This window comes from Ruditapes philippinarum, unplaced genomic scaffold, assembly GCF_026571515.1.
Source record: "Ruditapes philippinarum isolate M1 unplaced genomic scaffold, ASM2657151v2 ctg2100_1_1_1_1, whole genome shotgun sequence".
In the NCBI taxonomy this organism is placed as follows: Eukaryota; Metazoa; Mollusca; class Bivalvia; order Venerida; family Veneridae; genus Ruditapes; species Ruditapes philippinarum.
Genome location: NW_026852201.1, coordinates 34,564 through 49,070, shown reverse-complemented (window position 1 = coordinate 49,070; position 14,507 = coordinate 34,564). Strand labels below are relative to the sequence as shown.

Below are 14,507 nucleotides of genomic sequence, written 5' to 3'. Positions count from 1 at the left end.
ATTTGAAGTCTCGACTCCTGAAGGCCCTGCTAGACAATATTGTATTACACCAAAAAGCACTTCTAAGGCATCAGGCAACAATTGTTATAAACCAGGTTTTCCAAAGGAAAAAACTGGCTATTAGATTTAGGTATGTTGGCAGGCGGGCATAAACAATTTCTTCTGTGCGCAAATCCTCCTACATTTCTCAAGGGATTTTGCCGACACTTTCACAGAAGCTTTGTCATCAAGTGCCCTGGTTCAGATTGTCAGGGTTTTGAGATTCGATAATGTTTGACCTTATTATGGCCTTATGCCTTTTTCCTTATATAGAATATATAGTGAACAATTATTACACCCCCACCACAAAATGTGGGGGGGGGGGGGGCTATAATGGATTCGCTTTGTCGCGTCCGTCGGTCAGTCCGTCCATCTCCATTTTCGTGTCCCCTCTATAAATCCTATATCAATTGAAGGACTTTCTTCAAACTTGGCTCAAATGTTCACCTCAACAAGGGGATGTGCAGAACCCATGTTGCCCATGTGTCAGCTGAAGGTCAAGGTCACAATTGAAGGCCAAATATCAAACAATCAAATATTAGACAGTATAATGTCGTGTCTGCTCTGTAAGTCCTATACGAATTGAAAGATTTTCTTCAAACTTGGCTCAAATGTTCACCTCAACAAGGGGATGTTGCCCATGTGTCAGCTCAAGGTCAAGGTCACAATTGAAGGTCAAATATCAAACAATCAAATATTACACAGTATGTTGTGTTGGCTCTGTAAGTCCTACACTAATTGAAAGATTTTCTTCAAACTTGGCTCAAATGTTCACTTCAACAAGGTAATATGCAGAACCCATGTTTCCCATGTGTCAGCTCAAGGTCACAACTGAAGGTCAAATATCAAACAATCAAATATTAGACAGTATGTCGTGTCCGCTCTGTAAGTCCTACACTAATTGAAAGATTTTCTTCAAACTTGGCTCAAATGTTCACCTCAACAAGGGGATGTGCAGAACCCATGTTGCCCATGTGTCAGCTCAAGGTCAAGGTCACAATTGAAGGTCAAATATCAAACAATCAAATATTAGACAGTATGTCGTGTCCGCTCTGTAAGTCCTACACTAATTGAAAGATTTTCTTCAAACTTGGCTCAAATGTTCACCTCAACAAGGGGATGTGCAGAACCCATGTTGCCCATGTGTCAGCTCAAGGTCAAGGTCACAATTGAAGGTCAAATATCAAACAATCAAATATTAGACAGTATGTCTTGTCTGCTCTGTAAGTCCTACACTAATTGAAAGATTTTCTTCAAACTTGGCTAAAATGATCACCTCAACGAGGGATGTGTAGAACTCATGTTTCCCATGTGTCAGGTCAAGGTCAAGGTCACAATTGAAGGTCAAATATCAAACAATCAAATATTAGACAGTATGTCGTGTCCGCTCTGTAAGTCCTACACAAATTGAAAGATTTTCTTCAAACTTGGCTCAAATGATCGCCTCAACGAGGGATGTGCAGAACCCATGTTGCCCATGTGTCAGGTCAAGGTCACAATTGAAGGTCAAATATCAAACAATCAAATATTAGACAGTATGTCGTGTTCACTCTGTAAGTCGTACACTAATTGAAATATTTTCTTCAATCTTGGCTCAAATTTTCACCTCAACAAGGTAATATGCAGAACCCATGTCATCCTTTTGCCGTCTTAAGGTCAAGGTCACACTTGAAGGTCAAAAATTGACTTAGAAAATATTCTTAAATTTGAACATGTATTTGAATATTTCTGAAACTAGAAACAGTATTTGCTTGAAACTTAAAATATATATGAAGTGTCACAATTTAGATATGCAGGTCAAGTTTCATAACTCTGTATTGCATTTTAACAAAGTTATGCCCCTTTTTAAGTCTTCAAATTTACATACAATCAAATATTAGACAATATGTTGTGTCCGCTCTATAAATCCTATACTATTGAAAGATTTTCTTCAATCTTGGCTCAAATTTTCAACTCAACAAGGTAATATGCAGAACCCATGTCACCCTTTGTGCCGGCTAAAGGTCAAGGTCACACTTGAAGGTCAAAAATTGACTTAGAAAATGTTCTCAAATTTTAACATGTACTTGAATATTTCTGAAACTAGCACAGGTGTTTGCTTGAAGCTTAAAAAATTGACTTAGAAAATGTTTAGTACATTGGGAAAATGAAAGGTTATTTGTAACTGTTTCAAACATGATTTGACAATATATATTTATACTATTACCTGTAGAATTAGTCTTTTTTAGTCCCCTACCGGTTTACCGGAGGGGACTTTAGGTTTACCCTCCGTCCGTCTGTCTGTCTGTCAGTCCGTCCGTCCACAAAACTGGATCCCGCGATAACTTGAAAAGTACTGAAAATATTTTTATGAAACTTGGTATATGGATAGATGGCAGTATGGAGATTATGCACGTCTTTTTATTTTCTTCCTATGTTGAAAATTCTGGTTGCTATGGCAACAAATAGGCTGAAAATATGGCAAATTTTACACATAAACTGGATCCAGTGATAACGCAAAAAGTACTGGAAATATTTTTATGAAACTTGACATATGGGTAGATGGCAGTCTTGGGATTATGCACGTCTTTTTCTTTTCTTCCTATGTTGAAAATTCTGGTTGCTATGGCAACAAATAGGCTGAAAATATGGCAAATTTTACACATAAACTGGATCCAGTGATAAAGCAAAAAGTACTGGAAATATTTTTATGAAACTTGACATATGGGTAGTTGAGATTATGCACGTCTTTTTATTTTCTTCCTATGTTGAGAATTCTGGTTGCTATGGCAACAAATAGGCTGAAATTATGGCAAATTTTACACATAAACTGGATCCAGTGATAAAGCAAAAAGTACTGGAAATATTTTTATGAAACTTGACATAATTATGGGTAGATGGCAGTCTTGAGATTATGCACGTCTTTTTCTTTTCTTCCTATGTTGAGAATTCTGGTTGCTATGGCAACACATAGACTGAAAATATGGCAAATTTTACACATAAACTGAATCCAGTGATAACTCAAAAAGTACTGGAAATATTTTTATGAAACTTGACATATGGGTAGATAGCAGTCTTGAGATTATGCATGTCTTATCTGTTCTTCCTATTTTGAAAAAATATCAGTTGCCTTGGCAACAAATAGGCTTAAAACATGGCAAATATAACAATATTTGTGATTAGTCAAAAAGAGCTGAAAATTTTTATGAAATTGCATCTTTAATTCAAGAGTTATCTCCTCTTTAAGAATTTTGCTTTTAAAATGTTATATTTTGGTAACAGGGATGTTTCAAATATTAACTTTAGAGTGTCCTTCAGTCTGTATGTCTGTTCATAAAAACTGTTTCCTGTGATCACTTTTAAAGAACTTTTCCAACAAGTTTACTTAAAATAGAGAAAATTGAAACATTAGTGAATGGCCAATGGCCCTTCAGAATGTTGATGGGGTTCTAACCGGTAGGGGACTTATGGATTGCTTGCAATACTATGATAATTGCTTGTTTTCACCAGAGATAATGTCTTTTTATGTATATGTATTTGTGCCACTAAATTTATTCCTTTAACCACCTTTCCAAGTCGTCTTCTGTCAAGGACATTGGTGGGGGTATGAATCGCATTCAGCGATAGTTCTAGTTCCTTCTGCGCGCATTTCTCCTACATTTCTCAAGGGATTTTGATAAAACTTTCACAGAAGCTTTGTCATGTGGTGCCCTGGCCCTTATTGTCAGGGTTTTGTAATTTGAAAATTTTTGACCTTATGGCCTTTTATATTTTTCCCTTATATGGAAAAGATAGTGAACAATTCCATCTGTGCACAACTTCTCCTTTAATTCTGAAGAGAATAAGAACACTCATGTCCGCTCAATAACTTTTAAACTACTAAAAAATTTTGAAATATCTTGGCACGAGTGATTACCAATTTGGATGATGTGCAGAGCGCAATAATCGAGGTGCTACCCTCAAGGTCAAGGTCACACTTAAAGGTCAAGTGTTCATAAGTCTACATTTAATGCCACTGAAATTTTTTTGAAATAACTTGGCACAAGTCATCACCATGTGAGGATGTGCAGAACCCAACATCCATGTTGCTACCCCTAAGGTCAATGTTCTCCATGACTTTTTGACTCTAGGGAAAGTTTTAAATAACTTGGCACAAATAATTACTATCATTACACTATGTGCTTATAATATGCATGGCACAACATCAAGCTTGGTTGAGGGTCAAGAAGTACACATTCATGTCTGCTGCTCCTTCAGACTGCCTTGTTATCCCCCGACAATGGACTCGGGAGGGGGATATTGTTTTGGCGTTGTCCTTCTGTCTGAATTTCGTTTCCGCGCTAGTTCTCTGCAACTACTGGCTGGAATTCAACAAAACTTTATGGGAATCATCAATATCAAGAGGAGATGCTCACATCATCGGCTTGTTCAAGTCAGACCTTTTAACTCAAGAGTTATGGCCCTTGATTAGTTATGCATATAGAGCAAAAATCGTTTCAGTGCTACTTCTCTGCAACTACTGGCTGGAATTCAATTAAACTTTATGGGAACCATCAATACCAACAGGAAAATGCACACATCATCGCCTTGTTCCGGTCAGACACTTTTACTCAGAATTATGGTCCTTGATTAGTTATGCAGTATGCATATAGGGCAAACTTTATGGGAACTTTCAATACCAAAAGGAGATGCACATATCATCGCCTTGTTCCGGTCAGACACTTTAACTCAGAATTATGGCCCTTGATTAGTTATGCAGTATGCATATAGAGCAATAATTGTTTCCATGTTAGTTCTCTGCAACTACTGGCTGGAATTCAATTAAACTTTATGGGAACCATTAATACCAAGAGGCACAATTTGTTGCCTTGTTCAGACCAGACCCTTCATTACAGAGTTATGGCCCTTGATTAGCTATGTAGTATTCATATAGAGCAATATAGTATTTCTTTGCAACTGCTGTATTGATTTCAACAAAATTTTATGGGAACCATCAATACAAAAAGGCAATTTACATCTCATTGGCATGTCCAGATATTACTATTTAACACTTAGTTATGGCTCTGTTATTGCCCTGAATATTTATCATGTACTAGTACAAAGAATATTACTGTTTATATATAAATAAAGCCTTGTGTCTTCTGTTGTTGTGTTAGTAATAACCAGTACTCGGCGAGGAATATAAATTCAACGAATTTGCTTGTTAAATATACAATTGAATAAAAGTTCCAATCTCAAGTGGTATAAATAACAGAATGTCAGAAGAACAAAGTTAACAGTCTTTACCCCGTTGAAACTCAAAATGATTAGCCTTTGCCATCAGTATACAGCCAGGCCAACCTTCACATATTTGACCAGCTTCTTTATAGTTAATTGACGTACTTCAAATATTCATTTTGATATCCCAGAAATTGATAATGGTCTGTTCCAAAAAAAGGAAGCTAGGAAAAGTCATCTAAGAAATTCAGCAGGCTATGGTTTAACTTAGTGAAAGGAATTATTTGCTCAATACTTCAACATGGCTGTTAAATTGACTTTCATTCTTAAAGGCATCAAACAAGCATTACATCAGCCCTAGACAGAATTTACCATGTCATACATATATCAGTTGTGTCGAACTGAAAATAGCCCTCAGACACAGTTATCAGTTTTAAAAGCACCATGCCTCACAATTCATGCTAATTTTCTTGAAAATGTATAAAAAAGTAAAATATTGTGAAGAGACACATTTCAAATGGCACTTACAACCCATGTAAATTACAAAGAGTTTAAAAAAAGCCCTTTCTGCATTAGTCACGCAATAGAAATATATTGATAAGTACTGCTAAATCGATCATTAGTTCCACATGAAAATTATTACTTGACTCTTTCCAGTTTCCTAAAAATCTATATTAAATTCTCTCAGATTTGATTTCCTTGAAATATTTTGGCTGATATGGAGGCACGCAGCTTTAAAGTTTTAAGATCCTAGCATAATTTATAATCAAAATAAGATTAAGAAACAGTTTATGCATACCTGTTGATAACATAATAACATGTTCATGTATTTAGTATTGTATGAAGAACAAGAACTTGTTTTTATAGTACAGTTTATTTAGATCTACATGCTACAAGAACATAAGGCATTGCTATTCTTAAGAAAGATTATAGTACAACTCACATTTTTAAGTATACATTTCTATATTTATTTTGTACATTTAAGATGCACAAGTGTATCTTCTTTCATTGCAGTTTAACTCATTTTTTCATCAAAAATATGACTATTGATTAAGGCATGGCATCATTTTTATCCTTATCTGATAAAATAAGTCCTTCATATAACAACCATTTCAAATGTTAGATATTCCTAAACTCTTTGAAGTTAAAAATTGTCAAAACAATCTTGTATAATGTAGTATGGTCTGGACATAAATTTAACAGTAAATCATACAGATGCTAACTATGGTTCACACAACATCAAACATTTATCCCAGTTACATCAATTTATTTCATCTGGCCAAATAGTACTGACATAAAAAACCTTTTGTGCTCTTAACAAACTACAATAACAGACACTGTCTATGTCTACATGGATACTGTAAAGATGCAGCAATTCTGCAAACTGAGTGCTTCAACCTATAAACCATATTCTTCTCCTATAAACCTTATTCTTCATTGTTTACCCTAGTTCATGGATATTCTCCTATAAACCATATTACATTGTGTGACCAAGTCTAAATTCTCCAAACCATATCAGCAGATACAGATCTTTCCACAAATTCATCTCTATAATTATATCAATCAACACACATTTTGTTGACATTTCAATTTGTGTTTCGTTCTCTTCGAAAGTGTTCTTTTGGGCTTTTTCTGGGATTTCTTTTTCAGATGTTTTGATGTTTTAAATATTTTCTCCTTGATTTTCCTGGAAATATAAAAAAGAAAAACTTGATAACATATTTATCTTATCGGTTGCTGACTTAATTAGTAATACTACATATTTTAACAGGTATTATCAGAAACTCTATGTGAAATACCTATTGCAGTTGGTGAATGAGATGCTAAATTAAGTCTAACTTTCAACATAGTGGTCTAATATCACTCGGGATGTCATAATTTCATAAATCATGAAAGTACAATAACTTACTGTACAAAATACAACTGACAAGAGCATGCATTAGAAATAAGTTTGAGTCTGGTATTATTCAAAGAGTTCCATCAATAAAGATGGACTGTTTCAATGTGACCATTGCAGTAATTGTGTGATTTCATAAAACACACCAGTAATATAAATTCATCTACATAATTTTCTTGTCTATTGCTTAATCAGTTTTTTAAGTATCTTTCTAAATGCATATATAAACAAGAAATGTATGCAGATACTTTTCTCAGTGCTGGATAGTATGATAAAAATGAAATACAGCATAATTCTGCATAAATACTTGGCAGAATTATTTGCCCATGATAGAAATGAAGTATTTAAGTCTGATGTGAAAATTTGGCAAATTTAGATAATTAAGCCAAAATGACTCTCAGTGTTATTCTCTTTAGAAATGTTTTTCAATTTTCATAACACACAAGTGTTTAAAAAAAAAAAATATCAACAAAAATGTTTACCAGGGCAGAACTAAAGGGGTTTTTGTCACATAAACATATGTCTCCCAAAACAAGGTATGGTACTGATCACTCCTGTGAATTTTGGGCCAAATCCCGCCAGCAGTTTGACCTGAGAAAGCTGGACAAGATTTTCCATTTATAGCTCCGGCAGCCATTTTGTACAGCTGAGCGGAATGTGCCGGCGATGTACACTAGGGATGGTACTGATCACTCCTTAGAAGTTTCATTGAAATCGGGCCAGCAGGCCGGACAAGATTTTTATACCCCCAAAAACAAAGTTTGGGGGGGTATATAGGAGTCACCCGGTGGTCGGTTGGTTGGTTGGTTGGTCGGTCGGTCCAGACGTCCATTGCATTTTCCTTGTCCGGAGCATAACTTGAATACTATTAGTTGGAATTCAATATAACTACATACAATGGTCAAGCACATTGAGAGGAAGTGCAGTGCACAAGAACCATAACTCTATCTAAAGTAATTACAGAGTTATTGCCCTTTGTTACTTTTCGATGGCTTTCTTTTGTCCGGACCATAACTTGAAGACTAATGGTTGGATTTCAATATAACTACATACAATGGTCAAGCACATTGAGAGAAAGTGCAGTGCACAAGAACCATAACTCTATCTTGAAAACTACTGGACAAAAGAAAGCATAACTTGAAAACTACATACAATGGTCAAGCACATTGAGAGGAAGTGCAGTGCACAAGAACCATCTTGAAAACTACTGGACAAAAGAAAGCATAACTTGAAAACTACTGGTTGGAATTCAAAACAACTTCATACAATTGTCAAACACAATAAGGGGAAGTGCAGTGCACAAGAACCATAACTCTATCTAAAAAAATTACAGAGTTATTGCCCTTGTTACTTTTCCATAGCTTTCTTTTGTCCAGACCATAACTTGAAGACTAATTGTTGGAATTCATTATAACTCCATACAATGGTCAAGCACATTGAGAGGAAGTGCAGTGCACAAGAACCATAACTCCATCTTGACTTATAAGTGACTGCCCTTTGTTACTTTTCATTGTCCAGAGCATGACTTGAAAACTACTGGTTGGAATTCAAAACAACTTCATACAATGGTCAAGCACACTAAGGGGAAGTGCAGTGCACAAGAACAATAACTCTATCTAAAATAATTACAGAGTTATTGCCCTTTGTTACTTTTCCATTGCTTTCTTTTGTCCAGACCAAAACTTGAAGACTTGTGGTTGGAATTCAATATAACTTCATACAATGGTCAAGCACATTGAGAGGAAGTGCAGTGCACAAGAACCATAACTCCATCTTGACTAATTACAGAGTTATTGCCCTTTGTTACTTTTCCTTGTCCAGAGCATAACTTGAAAACTACTGTTTGGAATTCAATACAACTTCATACAGTTGTCAATGACATTAAAAGGACGAGCAGTGCACAAGAGCCATAACTCCATTTTGACAAAATACAGAGTTACTGCCCTTTGATACTTTTCCTTGTCCGGAGCATAACTTAAAACATACTGGTTGGAATCCAAAACAACTTCATACAATGGTCAAGCACAATAAATGGAAGTGCAGTGCACAAGAACTATAACTCCATCTTCAGTATTTATAGAGTTATTGCCCTTTGTTTCTTTTCTTTGTCTTTCTGGACTTATTACAGAGTAATTCAATTAAACTTTATCAATGGCCAACCACATTGAAAGGAAATGCAACATACAAGAACCACAACTATCTTTAATTGCCCACAACCATAACTCTATATTTAAATTTTTTTACAAGGTATTCTGTTACTAGTAACATCCTCATTTCCGAAGCAGTCTTGTGGGGGTATCAATCACATTTAGTGATAGTTCTAGTTCTATTTATAGCTCTGGCGGCCATTTATATAGTTGAAAGTGCGGCTATGAAAGAGCTGATCACTCCTGTGAAGTTTCATTGAAATCCCACCAGAAGTTTGACCTGTGAAAGCCTGACAAGACTTTTCTATTAATAGCTCTGGTGGCCAAGCGGAAAGCGCCGGCACAACTAGGGATGGTACTGACCACTCCTGTTGTTTCACTAACATCTGACCAGCAGTTTAACCTGCTAAAGCCAGACAAGCTGAATGGGGATGGACAGACGGAGGTCTAGTTGAAATGGAATAAGGGGCGATTTTTTTTGTTATTTTCTTTTGTTTAATAAGAGGGCCAAAGGCTCCTTACCCTACTGTAACGGAATGAACACTATTGTTCTCTTTTGTTCAGTTAGACGGCCATTTATACCTATTTAGTAGTGCAGACAGACAGCTTAGGCAAAAACAATGTCTCCCAAAAATTTTAGGAAAAAAAGAGGCATTACTTTTCAAAAAATAATTTTGATCAAGTATACCAAATTTTAATCAAGTATACAGAAAGGTTTCTGAGAAAATCTTTTAAAAAAAATTAACCGCATCAACATTGACAAAAGGGGGTCATAACAATAGCTCCAACTTTTTCAGAAATGATTTTACTTTTAAGAATTTCATTAAAATCATTAACATGAAACAGTTCTTTTAAACAATGATACTGATAATTTGGAAGGGCAATAGTAAAACAATTGAGTGCATTATTCAATATTTCATAGGAAACTTTCATCTTGATAAATAATACATACTTCATATCCCTTTTATGTTTAAATATGCTGGTTTCAGGTAAATTGGTAACTTGTGTTTCTACATCACTGTTGTCACTGTTTATCTCCCCTTCACCATCTTCATCACTCTCCTCAGCCTTTAAACAACAATATTCATGGCAAGTCAGTGTTAAAATTTAAAAGATCTATATGAAGTGATATATCTACACATCATTCTGCAACAAACTAGATAAATAGACCATTACCAGTTTATAACACTTCAGCCTGTAAACTTCTGAATTTATGCAATGGATTTATCCTGCTTTGAATTTGGAAAGACTGTTCAAAGGTTAAGGGATTTCTGTAACAAAATACAAAAAAATCAAACTTGGGAAGTGCAGACTGGCCTGACCAAATGATATTTGTTGCAAATGATATTTATTTTGACCTAAAATGTTTTTATATCCCTGCACTAAAAAACAAAAACAAAGCAACACAAAGTAATTTTAATCATTGCACTCTGTTCACTTGCACATGATAAAGAATTACATGTACTAAGTCTAGGTAATTTCTGTTTAAATAGTTTTACCCCTGACAGACCACAATTAAATAATCTGTCAAGAAAAAGAACAAATATAAGATGTTAGTATGTAGATGAAAATTGGCATCTATACTGTATTTGATGTAGCTGGGTGTACCAAAGATCAATTCCTGTAGATTTCAATGTTGTTACATACCTGCAACAACATCCTGTCTCCTCAATGATAGATAATAATATTAAGTTCTACAGTTGTATAAATTGTAAGTTATAATCTATATTAAGCATATTAGCAAATACCGTGTTCAGTCCTAATCTTGTGCCACCATGTCCAGCAAGGTCTATTTCCGATATGTCAGTGATAGTTACTGTATGTTCTGGCAGCTCTGTAACATCTTCCCTCACAATCTCCTCTAATTCTGTAGGCACAGTCTGGTGCTTTCTCTCTGTGTGTTCACGAAAATTCTTTTGCCTAAATGAAAAAAAAAAAAAGAAATGTGTCCTTTCCATACAGATTCCTTTGACATATGAATTTTAACCCACCTTTACATGAGTGATACACACAACATATCCCCTGACCCTGGTGATGACATCTACCAAATATCTTGACAATCCTGCATCATGGAATAAGAAAGTTATAAGATCATTACCATCTGACCTTAGACCTCCAAGATCAAGATTGACCTTTTAAGTGGAACTGTTGGACACATTTTGTGCCTCTGGTGAAAACATGCAAACTATTTTGACAAGTAATGCTAAAGTAATAAGGTTGACATGATTTAACCTTTGACCTGTAAGAAAAACATTGACCTTGAAGTTGTAGATGTTGGTCTTGACAGATCCTCTACTTATGGTTATATTGTGAACCATTTTTTCAGTTTTACCTATTATGAAAGTAGAAGGACCAATCACAAACTTCAGCTGCACTCAAGACTGTATATTAAAAAGCTAATATAAGTCCCTTGCTGTGACCTTAAGATAAATGCCCAAGAAGCTTGGCCCAGTAAATGAATGCCCAGAAAAACTATTATCTAAACTTATGTCTGTTAAAATTATGCTTCCTCTTTATACTTGAACAATTCTTATAAATATATTTCATTCAATTTGACCTTTTTTCAATATGCAAAATGTTTAACACAATATCTTATTAAGTAAATTAGATCTTCAATTTTAAGTATTATTTAAATACATAGCAACAAAGAAAAGTCTCATTTAAAAATATTTTTTTAAATCTAACATGGTTATACTAGGGGAAAAAGTTTTTTAGAACAATAAAAATCAATGGCAACCTTCTGTTTCATTTTTCTTCTTTCTTCCTTTATCATTTTTTCCACCTGATCTTGAGCTTTCTTCCTTCTCTCATCTTTTCTCTTCTTAAATCCAGTTAAATAATCCCTGAAATACAATTGGCACTGTCATAGAATCGATTGCATACACAACAATAGTTGTAAGTACCTTGTATTATGAAGAGGTTCATATTACTAAATTTTAGTCTTAACTGTCATCATCAACTTCTTCATATCTTGAGAAATCCTTTGCCATGATATATCAATAGAATTCTTTATTTATAATATAATAATATATTCTTGTGATTTACATGTGAAAGTAAGTAATTGAGCTAATTTTTTATTTTTTTTTACATTAAAGTTAAAAATTCAATGAAGCATGAACACTTGCGTATGTTCAACATCCAACACAGTTGTTTAACAGGAACAATGGATTTGTCTAACAGATCCAAGGGTTGAAAACAAAATCCCCTGAACTCCATCATAAATAACTTTATATCTTTCACAAGCGAAAGTAATTATAGACAACGGAGCTAAAGAACTGATTCCCTGACACACTCAACCATCATAACGCACAGCCTCTTCAGTAAGTCAGCATTTTTAATGACAAAATGATTTATGTCATAGGTGGCGCGATAGCTCAGTTGATTAGGCTACTGACTGTCACTCCTGAGGTCCCAGGTTTTATCTAGAGATTTTAAAGAGACACTTTCAGTGTTTCCCACCTACCTGTAGGTGTACTGGTAAGAAATCCAGGTAATCCTTGAATTTATTAGTGCTATATAATATACTGGGCATGTAACAGAAGTAAGGGGTGTATTTTGTAAGAGCTAGGGACCGGTTCCGAGATTCCCTTGTATCTCATAGCTGTCTCTGATGTCTAGTCATGTCTTCGTCCCCGAGGGGTTTGACATTAATGGATGATAAATAGATGCCAGAAAACGTTTCAGTTTTTAAATTAGAAACCGTTTTAGGTTTCAAACAGATAATTTTACAAAGCCAGGTATCCTGGACAAGCCCCCATGTTACAAATATTTATAGTTCTTAACAGAAAGACGCAAATGCATCTGAAAAGATTCTACCATAATTGAGATTTGAACTTGCAACCTCACACCTAAAAGTGAAATTACTCTTGACTATTAAGTTATTAGTCTCTATTTTGAGTATTTCCGTGGCAAATTGAATGAGTGTCCACCCACCATTTCAGAAGACACTGGCACAGTTTTGAGAGGTTCTAAAGGCATATTATAGATCTTACAAGTTACAATTACTTATGTTTATAGTTTGTAACAGAACAATGCAAACGCTTACAAGCAAAATTTAACAATGCTAGAATCTAAGAATGGCTGTTGAGTAGTCCAACTAATTATACTGCGAGACGAGATATTGTGCTATTTTCGTGTCTGCGGCAATATCTCGCCTCTCGTTAAAGCTAGATTCTGCCCCAAAACGAAAATATCTCAGAATCAAGCTTTTGCACGTCAATATAATTATTTTGACTAGGCTGTTGAGTTACGCACTCAGGTCACATTTTTACTATATTTATCACCTTACAACTCCTTATAAAGTCAAATTTACAATATTGTTAGAAACAAAAAAAATTGGTAGATTTTCCTTTATTAAAAACTATATGACACCCAAAATTTTTGACAGATTTTACTTCATTGATAACTATATGATATCCGAAAAATTCTTTATCCGAAAATGAAAATCTTAAAAGAAACATGTTATGCAGTGGTAAAAAATAAATAAGGTAGATATCACTTTCATAAATCACATACTTTCTAGCCTTTTCATCAAAAACCAAAAGTGTTTTAGTCTGTCTATTCTTCTTACTTCTCTGTTTTCTTTTCTTTTTATCAAATCCCATTTTTTTCTTTTTACAGTTTTTCGTACTTAAAATAGTCGTACTGAAAGGGTATCACACCACTATTGATATTATAAGGTGTACTCTGGGACAAAGGGGAACCTTATAACATCACGTGCTTTGATTTTATAAAATATCATTCAGTTTGAATACCATAAATATAGCCAAATATCATGTCTTTCTTAAAGTAGCATAATATGCTAAGCCCTTTTTTACTCGGTCTCAGGTCATTTGAAACATAGAACTCTCCTCTTAAAGCTCTTCCTTAGACCAGGAGTAAAACTTTGTAGTTTTCTGTGTTCGTGTTTGTACTTTTGTGTTTAATGAGAGACGATTGGCCCATTAAGACAGAAAATGCGGCTTACGCTGTTAAGTACGGACCCCGGACATATCAACAATCATGCACTTAAAAGGTTAATTTTCATGCAATTTTCATGTCAGAAATCTATAGAAACATCATATTCAATTACAACAAAGTGGTCTCTGACTTAGATATTCAGTCTAATACTCCAACTACTTGAGACTGCATGCAATACTTCTAAATTCTGTAATTCAGATTTTGGCCATAACATCGATATCACTGGTGATTTTGATATAATTGCAGACAAAAGAATTCGTAAATTATTC

General features: G+C 34.6%; 2 protein-coding genes across 2 annotated transcripts; both read right to left on the bottom strand.

Moving 5' to 3' along the window:
- Positions 1-6,122: 6,122 nt before the first annotated feature.
- On the bottom strand, positions 6,123-11,252 carry LOC132752149 (uncharacterized). Its single transcript, XM_060742444.1, has 3 exons — positions 11,028-11,252; positions 10,232-10,347; positions 6,123-6,922 (listed from the first exon to the last, which is right to left on the bottom strand). The coding sequence occupies exons 1-3, from the start codon at positions 11,235-11,237 to the stop codon at positions 6,799-6,801; spliced, it is 450 nt and encodes a 149-aa protein (XP_060598427.1). The 5' UTR covers positions 11,238-11,252; the 3' UTR covers positions 6,123-6,798.
- Positions 11,253-11,953: 701 nt separating this feature from the next.
- On the bottom strand, positions 11,954-13,952 carry LOC132752160 (nucleolar protein 12-like). Its single transcript, XM_060742452.1, has 2 exons — positions 13,795-13,952; positions 11,954-12,122 (listed from the first exon to the last, which is right to left on the bottom strand). Exons 1-2 carry the CDS (start codon positions 13,881-13,883, stop codon positions 11,969-11,971), a joined length of 243 nt encoding a protein of 80 aa, XP_060598435.1. The 5' UTR covers positions 13,884-13,952; the 3' UTR covers positions 11,954-11,968.
- Between the last annotated feature and the right edge of the window lie 555 nt (positions 13,953-14,507).